Source organism: Archocentrus centrarchus, chromosome 19 (genome assembly GCF_007364275.1).
Source record: "Archocentrus centrarchus isolate MPI-CPG fArcCen1 chromosome 19, fArcCen1, whole genome shotgun sequence".
NCBI classification, from domain to species: Eukaryota; Metazoa; Chordata; class Actinopteri; order Cichliformes; family Cichlidae; genus Archocentrus; species Archocentrus centrarchus.
In genome coordinates, this window is record NC_044364.1 from 22,032,582 (window position 1) to 22,052,009 (window position 19,428).

General features: G+C 41.0%; 1 protein-coding gene across 2 annotated transcripts in view; it reads right to left on the bottom strand.

The window, feature by feature from the left end:
• LOC115798683 (cGMP-dependent protein kinase 1-like) overlaps nucleotides 1-19,428 on the bottom strand; it is an 80,918-nt gene that overhangs the window by 21,374 nt on the left and 40,116 nt on the right. For both annotated transcript variants that reach the window (XM_030755620.1, XM_030755619.1), the window contains exons 3-7: nucleotides 14,258-14,371; nucleotides 3,129-3,234; nucleotides 2,505-2,568; nucleotides 2,321-2,398; nucleotides 2,145-2,239 (exon numbers count right to left, since the gene is read on the bottom strand). In XM_030755620.1, the coding sequence (XP_030611480.1) occupies nucleotides 2,145-2,239; nucleotides 2,321-2,398; nucleotides 2,505-2,568; nucleotides 3,129-3,234; nucleotides 14,258-14,371 (457 nt within the window). The remainder of the gene's footprint in view (nucleotides 1-2,144; nucleotides 2,240-2,320; nucleotides 2,399-2,504; nucleotides 2,569-3,128; nucleotides 3,235-14,257; nucleotides 14,372-19,428) is intronic.

Here is a 19,428-nt window from a genome sequence, read left to right on the forward strand (position 1 = left end):
ATCTGCCAGGAAAACACATGCACGCAGGTCTGAACGCACATGTGCGGACTCCAACACGCCTCACCTCGCTTCACTTCGAAGCTCCCGGGCTTCTAACGCTGTTGTGTGTTTTATGTGTGTCTTCAGATTTTTCTCCAGGTGATTTTAGCTGTGATCAGATCTGTGTGGACATGAAGGCCTCACAGCGCAGGAAACATCATTCGGTCCTCACAAAGATGGAAAACAAACACTGACAAGCTTCCCATCAAACCTTCAATAAATGAAGTGCTCCTGCTGACCTCATGTCCTGTCAGCCTCACTCAGACATGATGTTATGAAGTATGTCCATTATGACCTTTCACCTGAATCCCTACAAAAGGCACACATTCATAAAAAGGTGTGTGTAGGTACAGTCGGTACAGTCCACAGAGTGAATCCTAAACATATCAATGACATCTTCACTCCACTCAAAGAGGAAGGAGGCTCCACCTTAAGGTGCTTTTTAGTAAATTACTTTTTTTTTAAAAAGGTAATTATTCAATAACTTGAATTCTTAATAAAACATATATATGGGTATATTTGTCCAACCCTAATTGTTACTGAAATAAGCTGAACTCAATATTAATCTGATGTCTTTATAAACTGAGTCGATGTTACAATAAGGCATTGAAAATGTGGAAGAAGTAAAAACACTGACATTTTATCACTATTTAATCAACATTGCCAGAAACGACTGAAGAAAATGTGCAAAATTTCAAAAAACGAAACAAAAAATTTCAAAGACTTTCAACTTTATCCAAAGTTCTGCTTGTAGTCTGTTTGGTCTTGAACATTAAAGTCAGGTTCAGAGTCTGTGGTGGAACTGTGAAGGCAGCAGACAGGTGATCATCACCAAGAGAGGATCTGGACCTGGATTTGTTCAGTTTCATCACTGAGAAAGTTTGCTCGCATATGAAGGCAGATTCAAAGTGAACCAATATCTTCTGAGCATGTCTCCTTATGTGTGGAAAGTTCTCCTCTTTGAGAGAAGAATAAAAATCCAGCTTGAAGTGCTCAAAAGTCTGACAAACTGTGTGTGAATCAGAGTTAATTATTTTAGTTTCAACATCAACAACATGCTTTATTTTTAGCACCGACTTACACAACACCTCCTAGTTTAGGATACAATGCAACAACATCAGTTTCAGTCCTGGCTTCATTTCACTCACTTTATCTCGTATCTGCTTCAACAGTCTGACATTTTTCCCTGTCACATTTGAACAGCCACTGATTGGAACAGCTGCCAGTTTGTCCCATTTCAGCCGCAGCCTTTCCAGGCATTCAGTTACCTCCATGAACAAACCTCCCTGTCAGAGTCCCTTTCACTGATCATAATCTCAAACTCTTTGGTTATCCCATGTACAATGATGAGTAACTGGGCTGTGTCACAGACATGACAGCTTATACCCAGAGCCAAGGAGGAAAAGTCTAAATTGTCCACTTTGTTTTTAACTGAAGCTCCTGACTTTCCTTAATGTCCTCGATCTGTTCTCCTGGAGAGGGGCACATTCTCAAAAGCTTCTTTCTTTTAGGGCATATTAGCGCAGCAGACTCCACCAAACACTCTTTCGTAAACTGTAATCCTTAAATGCAGCAATCTGCTCCCCACAAACTAAGAACACCTCTGACTTCAGTCAATGAATACTCATTAGTCCATGTCTCATTAGAAACTCGACATTCTGCATCAGTCTTTCTTTGTTAATGTGAGCTGACATCTTTCAGGGCTAGCAAACTCACATCTCTGATAAACGTCTGCTCCGGCTCTTTTCCAATGAAGCTGCGTTTACTTACACACACGTATTTATGTAATTTAAAAAAAAGTTGCCCTCAAAAGCGTCAAAGTTGTTTTGTGATCTCCCATGTAACCAAAGGTGTGTCTCAGGGATCCCTCCCAGGACCACTCCTATCTATTTTATATATGAACAATTTGGGTCATAAGGTCACCAGTGCAGACTATTTTTATGCTGATGACATGGTGATAGACTACTACCCAGGCTCTTTGTCAGCTACAATAGCTTTTAATACACTACTGTGTAACCTGTGAGATTTTTAAATGAATAAGAAGCCAACATAATGTGCAGAAGTGAACAAGTTCAAAGTTAAACGTTTGGGTCACACAGTCTTACCCCTGTAGTGCTCTCTCTCCAAACCAGTCTCCCTTGACCAGCTCCCTGAGGTGTACAGGCTGCTGATTGGCTGAATCCCCCTGGGTCACATTCACCTGGAGGGAAGTACTGAATCAGGATGAGGGGGCAGATCAATAACTAGGAAATGACTGAGAAGAAGAGGAGGATGGACTGACCTTCCCCTTGCTGATGATGAAGAAGGTGTCTCCTCGGGCTCCCTGTCTGATGATGTACTCTCCATCTTCATAATGAGTCTAAACCCAGAAGAGAGCGTCTGACTGGAGTATTTACAGTGTGACTCCACCACAGAAGAAGAGAGGACGACTACTGTGGTAAAAACTGTGGATGGTGCCGACTCACCTCCTCCATGACATCTGCCAGTTTGCTGAGAGTTTCCTCCGGAAGACTCTGGAAGGTGGGAACGCTGCAGAGACACAGATGGTCATGTGACTTTATCTTCATCCAGATTTCATGGCTAAACTTTTATTTTGCTCATATCATCACTGTGATGTTTGTTCCTCGTGTTTATGAGCAAAAGTTTGAATTTGTTATAAAAACAAATGAAAATAAGATTCTTAAAACAAGAGATGAAACATTTATTTACTGTGAAACTATTTTTCGGATTTATAAGTTTTACAAAAATGTCATTCGTTTAAAAGCTGCCAAACTTCATTGAAAAGCTATGATTTTTAAAAAATGATTATTATTATCTTAGCTTACAGAAAACAGCTTCTGGCCACTTTTTTTTTTTTTTAATTTATCATCTCACCACCTGTGTCCTTCTAGTTTCTCCACATGGCAGCCTGTGTGCACTTGGGTAGTTATTCTGAAGTATTATCTAAATTTCCTTTAATTTCTGTGGTCTCAAGGACAAAGAAGCTGTAGGCACAGAACCACTGCTTGAAAGATTTTCTGATTTTATTTGACTTTGTGGTGGTGTTGATATACTGTCATCGACCTGAGTTTTTAGCGGCTGTTTTTCACCTCTTCAGAAAGTCCATGTGCTCGGCGTGTTTGATGAGTCCAGTTCTCATCATGATGGTCTGGAAGCACTGCCGGTCAATGGCCCACAGCTTCACATGGGTCAGAGCTACAAAACACACATTTATCATCATGAACACACGGACTGCAGCCAGCTCCACGTCACTGCACCTCAGTTAAAGGAAATGTACTGAATGCACGTCAAAGGACCGGAGCTGCAGAGAAAAAGATTTGTGGCTCCTGTGGAAACACGTGAAGAGCTGATGCCATTGTTCCATTAAACCAGTATGTACACATATAGAAACATTCAGTGATGGTGTGTCTGTAGAGTGTGTGTGCATGTTAAAGTTTAATGTTTGTGTGTGCATGTTGCTTAGTGTGTAAATGGCACACACAGATCTGATGATAGTTTGGTGTGATGTCAAACAGTTAAAGTCTGCAGAAACTTCAGCTTTAGTTTTATCCTGAATTCACTGAGGCAAAGTTGTTGCTTAGTAACATGAACCATTACAGCTGCTTAAAGTCCAGCTCGTTAGCAGCGGCGTGCTTCATTTGCTTAACAGATTTCAGCTCTTTAAAAGTCACATCTCTGACTTGTGTCTCGCGTTTTAACAAGAAGTCTTTGAGCTCACTAAACACAGTTTTTCCACTCATTACTCAGAACATTTCAGAGTGCTTCTCACGTCCTCAACTCTGGACTTTTATTAGTCGTGATTTGATCCATTAATACTGAATATCTAATAACTGTAAAGCAGCCTGAAGGAAATGTTTGTACCAGAGATGCTCAGTGCAGATTGTAGAAATGATTACATCAGAAGATGATGACAAACTAGCTTATAAATCTGATGCAATTTATTTTTCAGGAACTGCTGGATGAAATCTGTGAAGCTGATCAACTTATATTAATTTTAATATGAGCAAGCATTTATCTGGACAGCATGACTCTGAAAACTGCTGTTTATCAGGACAGGCATCTCACTGTGTTGAATTTTGTATAATTTGTAACACGCTTAAATTGTAGAATGGTGTTACAGAGTGGAGCGTCTGAGCTTGATCTTCGGTCAAGTTCCTGCCCCAAAATCACAGACAATAAATACGTGACGAACAGACGGAGAGCAGAGCCGTTTCAAACGGACCAATCACTGCACAGGTTTAATGTTGGTTTTACCATTACTGTTCCAACCACAGAATCATTTTCTCTAGAGTCTCAGCGCTGCATGGAGACATCAAGATGACGCAGGTTTGATTCCCCAGACGGCCGTAACGTTGAGCCAATGAGAGAATGACGGAAATCAGGCAATAACTGATACGCTGATTATCTGACATTACAGCAGGAACAGAAATCACATCCAACTTCAGAGTTTGTTAGGGAAAGAGAGGAGCCTGCTGGCTGTGATCAGAGTTTAATTAGTGTATTGTTTTATCATAAAATCCACTATCAACACAGAAGCAGGTCTGATTCAGGACCATGATGTTCTCTGAAGGTTTTAACCTCTCGACAGCAGCAAATGGGGCTCTGTTTGAACTTTAACACATGGTTTGCCTCTGAATAAGATCAGATATACATGATTCCTGTGTTACTGCAGCCAAAACTTTAGCACAGCCACACACAATGAAATAATATAGCGAAACAGCACAAAATTATAAAACAGCACATTGATGACCCGAAAGGAAGAAAAATGAAGGAAAGAAAGGAAAAAGAAGAAGAAACAAAAGAATTTGTGAAAAGGTGGAGACAAAGAAAGAAACCCTGACTGACCAAAAAGACTTGTACCTGCAGACAGAAGACGCACCTATACCGATGTATTTCTTGTGGCTGAGTGAGGACATGTTCAGGGTTGGGTTACTTTAGGGGACCTGGGAGTGCATCCGTCAGTGACGGTCCTCACAAATACAACACATCATCTGAATGGCTTCACTATGCCAGCTGTCAGACATCCCATAAGCTCCAGCACTGATGCTCAGACTGAGGTGGTTGCCATGGGTACAAGACATCCACCTGAAGTTGCTGGCAGTTACCGTGGCGATGCAAAAACTTGCACAAACTTCCTTCAGTTTAATGAGCAGAGGTGCGAGGAAGCACGAGCACGCATAGATCGACTGTCTCAAACCATACACAAAAAATCCATCCATGCTTCTCCTCCTACACAGTTACATTGCTTTGTACCTTTAAATACCATCTTTCTTGTAGCTTTTCAAAACAAACAATAAACATATAGGAACATACAATACAGTCTTTGTTTCTATAAGTTAGTAATTAACACTCTAAACATTTAAATGGCAATCATTTGGAGAGTAATGGCCACAGAGCCTTGACTTTAGCATTTTGGTGGGTTTTTTTTGCAACCAGCAGGGACCACATAAACTAATGCTAACGAGCCTGGTTATCAGCCTGCATCTACAGCCTGTACGGGAGCATCAGGCACACACAGATACATGCTAATGAGTGACATCCAAATAAAATCTGAGAATTTCAGTCAGCAAACCGGAGCTCAGCCTTCGTGGATGATCTGTTAGTATAAAGCACACAGCAGCTGTATTACTTGTCAGATAATTGCATTAAAAAGGCTCCAACAGCACAGACACGGACCAGAAGTCCAGTTCAGGGACTCCAGTTAGCTGAGGTGAAGCCTAGCAGACAGCTAACAGCTCCAGCCACCTGTGGTGCCATCCACCTGTGCTCAAAAAGGCCACTCCCCTAATAATGAAGGCAGCGTATAAGCCTTAATACAATTTAAGCAGGTGAGTTATAAAAACATCCTCCCGCCTGTTATGAAGGGGGAAATTAGCTGCAGACACCAAAGCAGTTTCTGTATCAGGCTGTAAACATGTTTATTTCTGCTGTAACATGTTTACATGGGAATCTATGGGGACTGACTCACTGTGGCGCCTCTGCTGGATGGCAGATGAACTGCAGCTTTGGTGCTTCAGTATGGGCTTCATGTTTCAGCTCCAGCAGTTACTGATTGGTTATAACTCAGATAATAAACCTCTGACTAACTGGTCTTAATGAAGAGTTTGGACTTTCTGCTCTCTTGATTGGATTGATGTTATGGTCCCTGGGTCTAGGACCCGGGGTTTTGAAATGTCACATTGTTGTAGTTCATGGTTTGTTTCTTGATATTTGTATTCCTGGGGTTTGGGGTTCTGCTTTAGTTCCGTTCATAGGTTCTGTTTATGTTATATATCCTGAGTGTTCCTGCCCCCCTTGTTTTTCTATCTCCATTGCTGTGTCCCATCCTCATCTGTGTCTGGTAGGGCTCCTGTCCTTTGTGCCCTGAGTTCCCTGCCTGCTTTAGTTGATATCCCTTTTGTTTCCATTCAGTCCTGGTTTTGTCTCTGTGTTTTGTCCTTGGTGTCCCCTGTATTTAGTCAGTCTCTTCTCCATATTGTCTATCTTCTGTCTCTGTGTCAAGTTCACATTTCTCAGTCCTGGTTTCTGTGATGGTTACTTCCTGTCTTATTTTGAAAGTCTCTTGTGTTTTGTATTTAGTTTTACTTTCCCGGTCTTGTCTTCAGTGATTAGTGTCTGCTGTGCTCCCTGGTGTGTCTTTCCTCCCTGATTATCTCATGTGTATATATTGTCTGATTCCTCCTCTGTTCTTTCTCATGTCCTCGTCTTTGGCTCCCCTCAGGCTGCGTGTTTCCTAGCTCTGTGTTTTCCCACGCTATTTCCTAGTTTCCTAGTTAGTTTATCTCTGGCTCCTGCCCTGTGTATATTTAGAGTAAAGTACCAGTCAAAACTTTTGACTGGTACTGTATATTTTTCCTGTGTGATCCAGCAGTAAAGTTCAGTCCTGCCTTCCGTATCCTGCATTGGGGTCCTATTCCTGCCTGCCACACAGCACTCCATGACACTTGATGGGAATTGTTGCAGAGCACTGTGCAGGTCTACAGAGGTGTTGCAGTACTCTGTCTCTGTGGTGATGGTGTCTCAGCTGCTGTTTGGTCATTACTCTTTATTACTTATTTCCACTGCTTTATGACCTGCTGCCTGTTGCTATGGAGATACCAAGTGTCTCTGTAACCACGGAAACAACAGGAGACCCTCAGAGCAGCACATACAACGGTCTGAGCAGAGTTTACAATGTGAGTGTGATTCAGATGTTTGGAAGAATCTTTATTAATGTTTATTAATAACTAACCAGTGTAAACATCAGAAGATCTAAAGTGTGTGCATGCCTGTGAATGTAAAGGTCGAAGGTCACAGAGTCCAGAAATAGAATGGAAGCAGCAGATGGTTTAATATGGTCTTATTCATATGTCACAGATGCAAAACAATCACAAAAACACACCCCGGGTGTCTTTCTTCTCTGAGGGTTGGTGATCCGCTGCTCATGATCAGTCTGTGTATGTAATGAACCTTTAGTGATTGGGCTTACCTGACTGCAAGAGCAGGTAAGCTTCTGACCAACCCGGGGTTTCACTGGGTCTGTAGGGAAACCTACTAGTCTCATATATACCTTTACTTATGGAGCGCAACTCCGCTCATCTGCCTTCACACACATAAATGCTGATTCCCACACATTCATTCATTTGTGGCAGCACACCACAGTCAAACTGCACCACAACAAACAGATGCACCTGGGCACTGTTCCAGGAAGCAGGTTCAGCTGACAACTCTGAGTTTGTTCACTCTGAAATGAGGGAAACTTCAGTTTTTATGTTACAGAAAGAGCGTTAACTTCAGCTGGGAGTAACAGACTATGAACCTATCCTGCTCCTTGCAGGTTTTCTTCAACAAATAGAGTTTTCCTCTTACTCCTCCCCTCCTGCTGCACCTGAACCACCTGTCTGTCGCTCTGGTTCAAGTTGCTGTCAAAGTGCTTAGCTGTGAGGATTCATCAGAATCAGAATCAGAATCAGAAGGTTTTTATTGCCATATGGGTGAACAGGTTCACAGCATTAGGAAATTGCTGCGGTACTTCGTGCTTACAGAAAAAAAACAAATAAGTATAAAAACTATAAGACAATATACAAGTATACAAATTGCAAATATACAGAGATATTAGAGCTATAACTATAGCACAATATTACAAAATTACAAAATATACAGTGCAGAGACTAATTAAAAGATAAAAGAATGTAGACTATATTCCACTAATATGTACATCATCATTCATCATTCATTCATCATTCATCATTCATCTGCAGAAGTTTACATTTTACACACACAGAAATCCCAGCTAGATGTTATTTTGTTATTTTTTGTACTTCAATGTAAGGACAGAGACAGCGATTAGATCACTGATTTGTTATCACTGATAATCTCTAGTCTCTGTCTCTGTAACTGTGCGATTCTGTGGACAGTAATGCAGCTGTTTCTTCTGAAACATTTACTGTAGAATCACTGTTCACATCACACTGATCTGTATGAAGCTGTAAACACAGAACACACTGATCAATGATCAATCACTGGTTACACTGATGGAAAAATGTCTGTCACAGTCTGATTATAATAGAGATTCACTCTGTGCTTAAAGCTTAATGAGATTCACTCATTAAATGATGTCAAACAGCATTTTAAAGGTTTAGAGTCTGAAATCCAGAGTCTGAACCTCGACATACTCTATACCGCCAAAAGTATTTGTTCATCTGCCTTCACGTGCATATGAATCCATAGGGTTTAATATGATATTGGCCCACCCTTTGCAGCTATAACAGCTTTAACTCTTCTGGGAAGGCTTTCCACAAAGTTTAGGAGTGTTTATGGGAATTTCTGACTTCTTCTAGAAGCACATTTGTGAGGTCAGACACTGATCTTGGCTGAGAAGTCCTGGCTCACAGTCTCCACTTTAATTCCCAAAGGTGTTGTATTGGGTTGAGGTCAGGACTCCGTGAGGCCAGTCAAGTTCTTCCACACCAAACTCACTCATCCAAGTCTTTATGGACCTTGCTTTGTGCACTGGTACACAATCATGTTGGAACAGGAAGGGGCCATCTCCAAACTGTTCCCAAACACACTGTTCTTGAGCTAACCTGAAGGCCACATGAAGTTTGGAGGTCAGTAGTGATTGACTCTGCAGAAATTTGGCAACTTCTGCGCACTATGCACCTCAGCATCCGCTGACCCCACTCTGCGATTTTACCACTTCATGATTGAGTTGCTGTCGTTCCCAATCGTTTCCACTAATAATACCACTAACAGCTGACTGTGGAATATTTAGTATCAAGGAAATTTAAGAAGAAGAAACAGCCTTTATTGTCCCACAGAGGGGAAATTTGGGTGTAACAGCAGCCGCAGTTATTATAAATATAAATAAAAATATAATAATTCACACTATTAAGAAAAGAATATATATATATATATAAAATCAACAAACAAGATTAACCTTAATACTACTAATAATAACACTATATACAATGTACATGATGTGCCTGTGTGTTGAACCTTAACAGGCCGGACTATTTACAGTATATTATATATTATCCTACATTGTGTAGGTTATTGTGGTTTTTGTTGGGAGCAGTGATGGTTATAAAGTCTTACAGCTGCTGGGAGGAAGGATCTGCGGTAACGCTCCTTTGTGCATTTAGGATGCAGCAGTCTGTCACTGAAGGAGCTCTCCAGCTCAGCAACAGTTTCATGCATGGGATGGGAGACCTTGTCCATCAGTGATGTTATTTTGGTCAGAGTCCTTCTGTCTCCCACCACCTGCACTGAGTTGAGAGGACATCCTAGGACAGAGCTGGCTTTCCTGATGAGCTTGTCTATCCTCTTCCTCTCAGCTGTAGACAAGCTGCTGCTCCAACATACTGCTGCATAGAAGATGGCTGATGCTACTACAGAGTCATAGAAGGTCTTCAGTAGTGTCCCCTGCACTCCAAAAGACCTCAGCCTTCTCAGCAGGTAGAGTCTGCTCTGACCCTTCCTGTAGAGCGCATCAGTGTTATGAGTCCAGTCCAGTTTATTGTTTAGGTGAACACCCAGGTACTTATAAGAGTCCACTATCTCAATGTTCACAACTGGACCTGCTGTCATGGTCCTGGGCCGGTGGCCCAGTGTTTTGTGTTTTCTTGGTTTTGTTTCAGTTATTTCTCTGATTATGTTTATTAGTTTTCTTTTGTATTCCTCAGTTTATTCTGATCCCTTGTGCTTTCCTGTGTCAGGTCTGCGTCTCTGTCCAGCGTCTGTGTGCCAGTTCCTCATGTCAAGTCTGCGTGTTCTTTGTTTAGCCACTTCCTGTATTATTTTGACAGTCTTGTGTTCCCTGTGCTTTGTGTTTAGTTTTGCTTCCCCTGTTATTAGTTTCATTTGCTTCACCTGTTGTGCCCTGTTGTTTCCTCTTGCCCTAATTACCTGCTGTGTATTTAAACCCTCAGTTTTTGTCTGTTCTTTGTCACGTCGTTGTTGCCGCTCCCAATTCTGTGTGTCTCCCTGGTCCTCCTCTGTTTAGGTCTAGCTCCCGTCCAGTCCCAGTGTAGGTTCGTTTTGTCTTTTGTTTCATCATCCAAATAAACCACTTTAAGTTCACCCTCTGCCTGAGTCCTGTATTTTTGGTCTACACAGCCCGACACTTGTTGCACAGATGGCATCCTATCACGGCACCACACTGGAATTCACTGAGCTCCTGAGAGCGACTCATTCTTTCACAAATGTTTGTAGAAGCAGTCTGCATGCCTAGGTGATTGGTTTTATACACCTGTGGCCATGGAAGTGATTGGAACACCTGAATTCAATTATTTGAATGAGTGAGTGAATCCTTTTAGCAATATAGTGTATTTTTCACTAAAAATCACCTAAATCAGCCTCAAAAGGTCGACCCAGAACCGGATCCAGCCAAAAGAATCATCAGCGCTGTAACGGATCATAAAACTGAGTTTTCATCGGAGTCCACTTGCATGATTGCACAGATCCAAAGTGGCTCAGGATCAGAAATTCAGACTGGCTCAGGCCTCGATCCAGTTGGAAATCTGGTAATTATACAGGTCATGTTGTTTGGATCCATTTAGGATCTGTGTTTATTTTAGTTCTTATTTTATCCCAACATGCTCAGTATGGTTCATTCTTCCAAAATGATCTTGAAATATCCAAAATCTAGCCGAGCAACAGAAGCAGCAAAACAGCACATTCCAACAGATTCCAGTCTCAGCATTTTTAATATTTACATGCTTTACATGTAAATATTTTACATGATTTACATGTTTTCTCACAGGGGACATTTTTAAAAAATGGGGGAATAAAATAATCAACAAATTATCATCCCCTTTGGTGGAAGGGGTCTCTAAAGCATCTGTAGCCCACAGTAGTATTAAGGCACCCCTACATGTACACCCTGAACCTGCGGGACCCAGTCCATCTGTCCATCCATGGAGGTCAGTGTTTGGCAAACCACAAATGTCCACAGTAAACATTGGGATCAGTCACACAATTGGCTCCACACCACAGCTGGAAGTTTTTCATGCTGTAAAAACTGCGGCACCGAGTCGCATTCACCGTGTGTTGTCTGGAGGGAAGGGAAGTCTGAACCAACATCAACCACAACTCTGACAGCAGTGTGTGTCTGTGTGTGTGTGGACCTCCAACTTTTTGTCAGCTCTTCCTGGTAGAGTGCTCACTAAGCAGCAGTTGCCAGGCAACACCATCCGGTCGAGCCAATGAGCTAAGTTTTGGCATCTGTGTCTCTTGGCAACAGTGTTGGGTTCGAGGGGATTTGTTTCCGTTTGCAGAAGCTTTCTGCTCGTTATCTTCACACTCACATGGAGCTCCAGCTGCAGTTTATCTGCTGTAATTCTCTGTTTTTACACAGAGTGGTCCGCAAACTCTACAGCTGCACTTCAATTATTCACGGTGGTTTTATTACACAACACCAAACAGTCAGCTCTAATACTCATGCATTAATGAGAAGCTAAACCAAATTGACATCAAATGTGCTACTAAAAGGAGATTCATTGCGTCTTAAATGAAGGAGAAATCCTTATGGGTTTTGGTGGGAAATCTTAAAAGGGAAGGATTCCCTGAACTCTGAAGATCAAAGTTGCTGAGATGAAGTTTGAAAAGCCAACATGGACAACCTACATCTCTGTGCACCAGTACAATGACTTTCCAACAAAACCTGCTGATGTTCCCTTTGAACATGTTCTGGTAGCAGGGGGTTTACGACCATCTGTTTAACAGGGTCCTGTGAAGGTATCTGTGGCATCTGATATTAACAAGTAAGTTTAAGCCAACAGTTACTGCAAATTTTCCCAGTTTCAGCATAAAAATGACGTAAAACACCATCAGCCTTTTACACAAATCCAAAAAGTAGACAAAGAGAAATTAAACTGGAATTTTTTTCACACTCACATACTTTTTGTGGAAACATATAGGCCTCTGTGATTAACAGGAAGTTAGCATGAGTATCAGCCAGTATGAGTGTCTTTTTATATAAAGAACAGGTATCTGACTTTCACTACATGTTTGAGAAAGTTAATCATCCATCCATCCATCCATTCACTTCCGCTTATCCTGGTCAGGGTCGCGGGGGGGCTGGAGCCTATCCCAGCTGTCATAGGGCGAGAGGCAGGGTAATCATGTTCTAAACAAATTACATTCAGGAGGATGTCAGAAGAAGAGGAAGAGCTGCTGATGCTCAACAGGCTGGAAAGGTTACAGAGGCATCTCTAAAGACCTCCACAGTCACAAACCAAGTAATAGAAATTCAGAGCACTGTTAGCCGACACAGGAGAGGTAAGCCAACAAAGATCACTCCAAGAGCAAGATGAGTAACAGTCTGGGAGATCCCAAAGAAACCCGGAGGAATCTGTAAGCAGCTAACTGCCTCTCTCACATCAATATTCATGCTCAGCATCAGGAGAACACTGAACAATAATGATCACAGGGCTGCAAGGAAAAACCACCGCTCTCCAAAAAGATCACGGCTGCCCATTGAAAGCTTGCTGAGGATCATGTGTACAAGCCAGAAGCCTGTTTGAACAATATTTAGTGAACAAATGTGACCAAAATGTGAAGAAATAAAAAAAACTCAGAGTCTGAGCCTTATCCCCTCTGTTGAGAGGCACTTCTGGACCAAACAGTTCTGGGGAGGCCCTGTGGGTAACCATCTAGTGGGGAGCACCAATAACTGCAGACCTTCAATGGCTTTTTAAGGTCTTAATAAAGTCTAGACTTCACTCTTGGTCCATTTCTTCATGTTTTGTTACATTTTAGAGCAAACTGTAGTTTAGACATGAAATGTCTACATGTTTTATGCAGACATAACTCAACGATTCCTGTTGTGCTGGAGAGTACCTACCCTGAATTAGGAGCTAAAAATAACCAACTGCTTCTAAACACTCTGATAGTTCCTATTTCTTGCAGTGCAGACAGCTGTAAAAGGTTACTTCCTCTAGGAGGTATTACAAAGATTAAGTGTCTGGAAGAGGTAGTTTCATTGTTTGTTTTACTGCTTCTGGGCCAAGCTGGCTCTCAATCTTTGATGGAACAATAACATTTAATTCTGAGTTATAGCAATAAAATTCTAAAGGAAATGTCAGGACACCTTTCTGTGTGCTGAATCTAAAGAAGTGAGTCATACAGCAAGAAAAGGACCCTCAGCTCATGTTTTTCTATGACAGAACGACCCAAAGAAGAAATATCAAAGACCTCAGCTCAATCCAACAGACATGATCCTGTGAGAAAACCAGCAACATCCCATTGCTAATATTTTTTATTTCATTTGTTTTACTTTGTGTTTTAACTTTTAGGACTTTTAAAATCTACTTCGAGAACGACCCTCTGGCCCAGGTCCACCTAATACCGAACACATTTACATAAGGACAGTAAGACTAGATTTAACAGGCAGTAGAACTCCCAGGATTTTTAGAACTACCAGAACTCCCATAGGTGGTCAGAATGACCACCTATGGGAGTTCTAGTGTTAAAGATGTTTAGCTCTTTTGTCAGCTCTTTAAAAGAACATTAAATTTCCTTCAGTCCAGAAGAAAACTGCTGATTATGAACAGTTTCCTCCTTCCTGTAGCAGGTGCTACTGAGTGTGAACAGATCAGCTTTCAGAGGTAGCATGCTCTAAATTGTTATTGAACTGATCTGAGAGCAGATTTTAAACTAACATTTCTGACACGTCCCTCCGGTTGCCTGAAACAGGTTCCTATCCAATCATATTCACCTCCTCTGTGAGCGTACTCACTCTGCACTGTTGCGGTCCTGGTGCAGTTGTAGAGGATGGCGAGCTCTCCAAACACTTTGCCCGGTCCCATCGTGCACAGCTTCATCCCCTCCTTTGTCACCTCCACCTTCCCCTCTGGGCGACAGACAGTCACAAACAGCAGGACAGAGAGAGAGAGAGAGAGAGAGAGGACAAAGAACTTGAACAGTTGCAGAAGCAGTTTGTTTTTCTTGCTTTCTGACCTCAGAGTTTGGATTGAAAAAATTAACTGCCGTGGTGTCACAGACAGGTGCAGTGTGGGAAATGTAGGCCTCAGAGTTCTGGACTAAAAGTCAGGATATCTGCTGCTCAGATTTGGATCATTCTGGTTTTAAAAGCTTCAGTGAGGAACGACATTAAGGGCAAAAAGTATGTGTCATAATCTGCCAGACTCTAGCTGACTGCTGAATCCTACTTGTAAAAACTGCTGCTTGTTCTGCAGCATTTTACAAGTAGGGTGTGATGTTTAGGTAGTGTAATATAAAAGGACAGTAAAAAACTCAAGATTGTGCTGGACACACTCCCTAAATTATAGGAGCACTGAGAGTTTCTTGAGGTTGTATGCCTCCATTAGCCAGTGAAGCTGCCACTTACCTCCATGACCGTCCAGAATTATATAACACAGGGATGCAGGGATTTTAAACAAGTAATTTAGCAGGTGGAACCAAAGATTAGTGTCAGCAGCTCAGCATCTGACTAATTATCTTGGTTCCTACAGCATAAGGTGAGTTAGATTTAACCTCTTAACATCAAGATTTAACCACATGCTAAAGATGCTACCTTTCAAATTAAGTCTCTCTTTGCATCAGTTTTTTGCTGAGTTTTTCCACTTACATGAAAAAAATGTATAAAAAGCTGAGGATATTAATCAAACCCATCTCCTAATACATTTAGAGTAACCCAAACTGAAGAAACATCATCAGTATTTTAGGTCTGAGACTCGAGTTTGCTGGTTTGTGACGTTCTAGGTGAACATTAAATCCAACAAATCTTCAGCAGCTGAATTATTCAAGTTACAGATGTCAGACAAATTGTTGGAAGTCCATCTAAATGTGTGAGGAATTTCTGGGAAGTCTGTGTGGGATTTCTTTTCTTTGATTCACGTCATATTCCTCATCTTAAATTCCTGGTATCAAATCAATCAATTAGCCATACTGCAAAATCTCAAGCAGCTGATTGTCAATGACACTCCTGCCTCAGCTCCTGTCCAAAACACAAAACCGTAAATGTTATTGGTTCTACCACAGTGAAGGGAACAGTTAAATCCACAATGTCAGAAAGAAAGGTAAAGGTAAGGTAAAGGCAGTTCCCGTGTTTTTGCATCTCAACTGATTTCAGCCAGTTAAACTCAAGCTTCCATGAATTCGAGGCATTTTAACAATATGAGATGTGGTCACTACCTCCCCCCTTTTCTTAAATAATGGCCACAATAATGTATTTGCAGGTCAGCAAAATCTAGTTATTCCATCCCTGAGAATGAGTGAACAAATGTAACAAATTAAAGAAAACTTCCTCGAGGTGTTCACAGCCTGAAACCCAGCGCATGAAAACTTCAGCAAATCAGGATTCAGTTTGTGGACAAAATGTTCCACAATAAACACTGAACTGCACAGAAATGAAGCCTGTGATGTTGATGTCTGAAATCATCAGCAGGTGTGTGTGTGTGTGTGTGTGTGTGTGTGTGTGTGTGTGTGTGTGTGTGTGTGTGTGTGTGTGTGTGTGTGTGTGTGTGTGTGTGTGTGTTAATACTAACCTAAATCTGGTTACACAGTCACATTAAGGGAACAAAAAGCAGGTAGGACATGTTTTAAGGTCAGATTGGGTCTCGAGGAAACCTAAGATATCTGTTTGTGTGTATTTTCAGTTGTGTGTAATAGGGAAAATGTACTTTGTACAGCTGCAGTGACATATTGGAAACAGAATAATTATCTTTTGCTTTCATATATTTTTTTATGAGTGGACACACACACACACACACACACACACACACAGAGGCCACCTGTCAGGAGGATTTTACATATCAAAGCACTGTCAGCTTTCATTAGTGAGGACACGCACTCGATTTTACATTTCAGAGCCGATTCTTCAGAATGAAATATTTTTCTTTTCATTCATGAAGCTCATTCTGCTCCTCAGTTTTTACTCAGAAACTACATTGTGTTCTATTATTAATAGAACAGACACTTATAATACTGTGAGTAATCTGAGTTTCTGTGGTTGGGTCAAATGATTAAAAAAAAAAAAAAACCTCCAGAGGAAGTGATGTCCACCAGGATTATCATTTATGAAACGTGGACATAACCACCATGAGCTGATCCATTGATTCCTGGACTCCACACATTGAAGCCTCACCATTTTGACATTTAACATGTTAGGTTTTTGAAGCCATTACATACAATCTTTTCTTGTGAGCAAAGGTTTTGGAACAGATACACTAAAAATAGACTAAAGTGAATAAAGTTTAACATTTAGCTGCAAATCATTTGTTTACAATAACCACATCGAGCCTGTGACCCAGGCTGCAGCTTTCTTACAGTTTTTTTTAAAATTTTGTCCCAGAGTTTCTGAGGAGAGTCTCTGTACTTCTTGGCAAATCCCAGCCTGGCCTTCCCGTTCTTGCTAATTAGTGGTTTGCATCTTCTGGTGAAGTCTCTGTACTTTTGTTCATGAAGTCTTGTGCAAACAGTAGATTGTGATACAATTGTTTTAGGGTCTTTCTTTACAGCACTTATAATTTTTCTGTCATCAGCTGCTGCTTGTTTTCCTTGGTCTACCTCTGACTGATTTTCGAGCGTAAACATTCAGCACTATTTATTGTTTGAATAATCAGTGTAGCAGGACACACCTGGGCAACAAAACACACCTGTTGTCACATGTTCCAGTACTTTTATTCACAAGAAAAATGGGTGGCTTCAGACAAAAGGTGCTTCTTCTGAACTGTGTATCAGATCTAGACGTAAACACCTGGAAATAAAAGCTGAGATGTTGATTTTTGCCTCATATTCATCTTTTAATGTCAAACATAAAAGTTTTCAGTCTGCACCAAAAGTAAATGGTTTGGCCTCACTGTTCCAATACTTTTAGAGGGAAGTGTACTTGGATAAGAGGGTGGAATTTAAGCAATTTCTGTATCAGGCTGTACATGTTTATTTCTATTACCCTGGATGGCAGAGGAACTGCAGGTGTTGCTGCTTCAGTTCCGGTATTCATTTTTCAGCTGCTGAGATTTATTCTGTGATCAGATCTGAACAAACTAAATGAGGAGTTTATGCAGTACACAATAAGCATGAAAAGACACTAAAGTCTTTTTACATTTCTTTAATTCCTGTTTTTGTTCCAGTAACCATTAAAACTGATCTTTCAGCTGCTGCTGGTCTGTTTGCTTATCAGTCAGGATGCTTCTGTGTATGTACACAAGTCTGTTTGTGAGACTTTCATGGTGTGTGTCTCTTCATACATTCCCCAGGGTGGCATTGGAAAATAATAATAATTAAAAAGTAACGTTAAATTAGAAATACATCAAAGTAACATGATCTTCCTAAAGGGATTAATAATGTTTTATCTAATCTAATCTAATCTAAATCTAAATCTCAAGAAAGACAAAAGAAAGAAGAAATACACACACACCAAGAAATAGCTTAAATCAATCACAAGGGCAGGAAAAGGAGCAAAGGCAGGAAGTAAAAACACAAAAACACCCACATGAGAAACCAACCATCCAAATAAGGCAGGAGGAAAGATGAAAGGAGGATTAAGAATAAAACAGTGACAGAAAGAGGAAACACAAATGCAAATGGAAAAGAAAGAGACCCAGAAACAAAAGGCAAAACACCAATAACAACAACCAAGGATTAAAAAAACAGGAAGAAAAAACATGTCCACACTGTCTGAGAGTTTGGCATAAACACATGACCCTGTAGCATTACATGTACAATAAGGACCATTCCCCCAGTAGATGAAACAGATCAGTAACTGTGAAGATGCTCAAAGCTGCAGATGTGCGATGACAGGTTCACTGTCTGTGTGATTTAATCTGATATCAGACACTGTTGGCATTTAAACACTGACATTTGAAACCAGTATTGATGAAGACGGATTAATGCGGCAGGAAGGGAAAATGTCAGAGTGATCAGCGTCAACAACCCAAACACACCTCATGTCATCATCATGTATGAACAGTGAGTCTTCAGTCACTTCATAGATGCAACATGTATTTAGTGTGAGTGAGCTCAGACATTCAGAGGGCTTCAATAACGGTCTGGTTCATTTTGAGCGGATTATCAGGAGATTTTTGTGACTCAGACGGTTTCTGTGCAGCTCATAATCTATTTTCTCCAACATATTTAATAAAAACACAAATATTCTTTTACTGATTCAGGAGAACTGAACCAGAGGTTCCTCTTACTGAATAGAACATTTCCTTTGAAACCTGCTGGGTTTCACAGGTGACTGACAAGCTGATAATGGCTAAATCGATCCTGTTTGACATTATAAAAACGTTAGTATCATGGATCACATTAGCTGCTGAGGTCATTTGGCAAGACAGCCCATCATTTACACTCTATGATTTTGTTAGTAATCATATAAAATTAACTAGCTATAAGTTAGCTACACTGCATAAATGTGATTAATGTGAGTTTATAACCTTAGTTGATAAAGTCACTTTGCTATGTGAAGCCACATCACCTTATAGATTTTGTCCTTATGTGGAGTTTGTGTTGTGCTGGGAGCCGGTCATTTGGTGACATTAGTAATTAGTGGAGGTTCTCAGTTTTGCAGGTCAGGGTTAGGTTAGTCTTAAGTGATTGAGATTAAAGCCACTGGATTTCTCTTTTAGGTTCTTGAAGATGTTTCACCTCCTCTTAAAGGTTTCTTCAGGTCTAAGAGCTGACAGGAAGTCCCAGGTGGCTTTCCCTTGGAGGTGGTCTTCAGAGTCATTGGCTTACCATGTTATCACATGCGTTGTAAGAATCATGGGAACTATGGTGTGACTCAAGGTGTGAGTCATGTGATGCATAACCCCATTAAGGTTAAAATACCTGTGCTACAGACTCAGGCCTCTGTGCAGTCTCTGTGTGTGTGTGTGTGGTTTCTGGGTTGCAGGAGTTGCTTGGGTGGAGATCCAGGAGATGACTGGAAATGCAGAACATCTG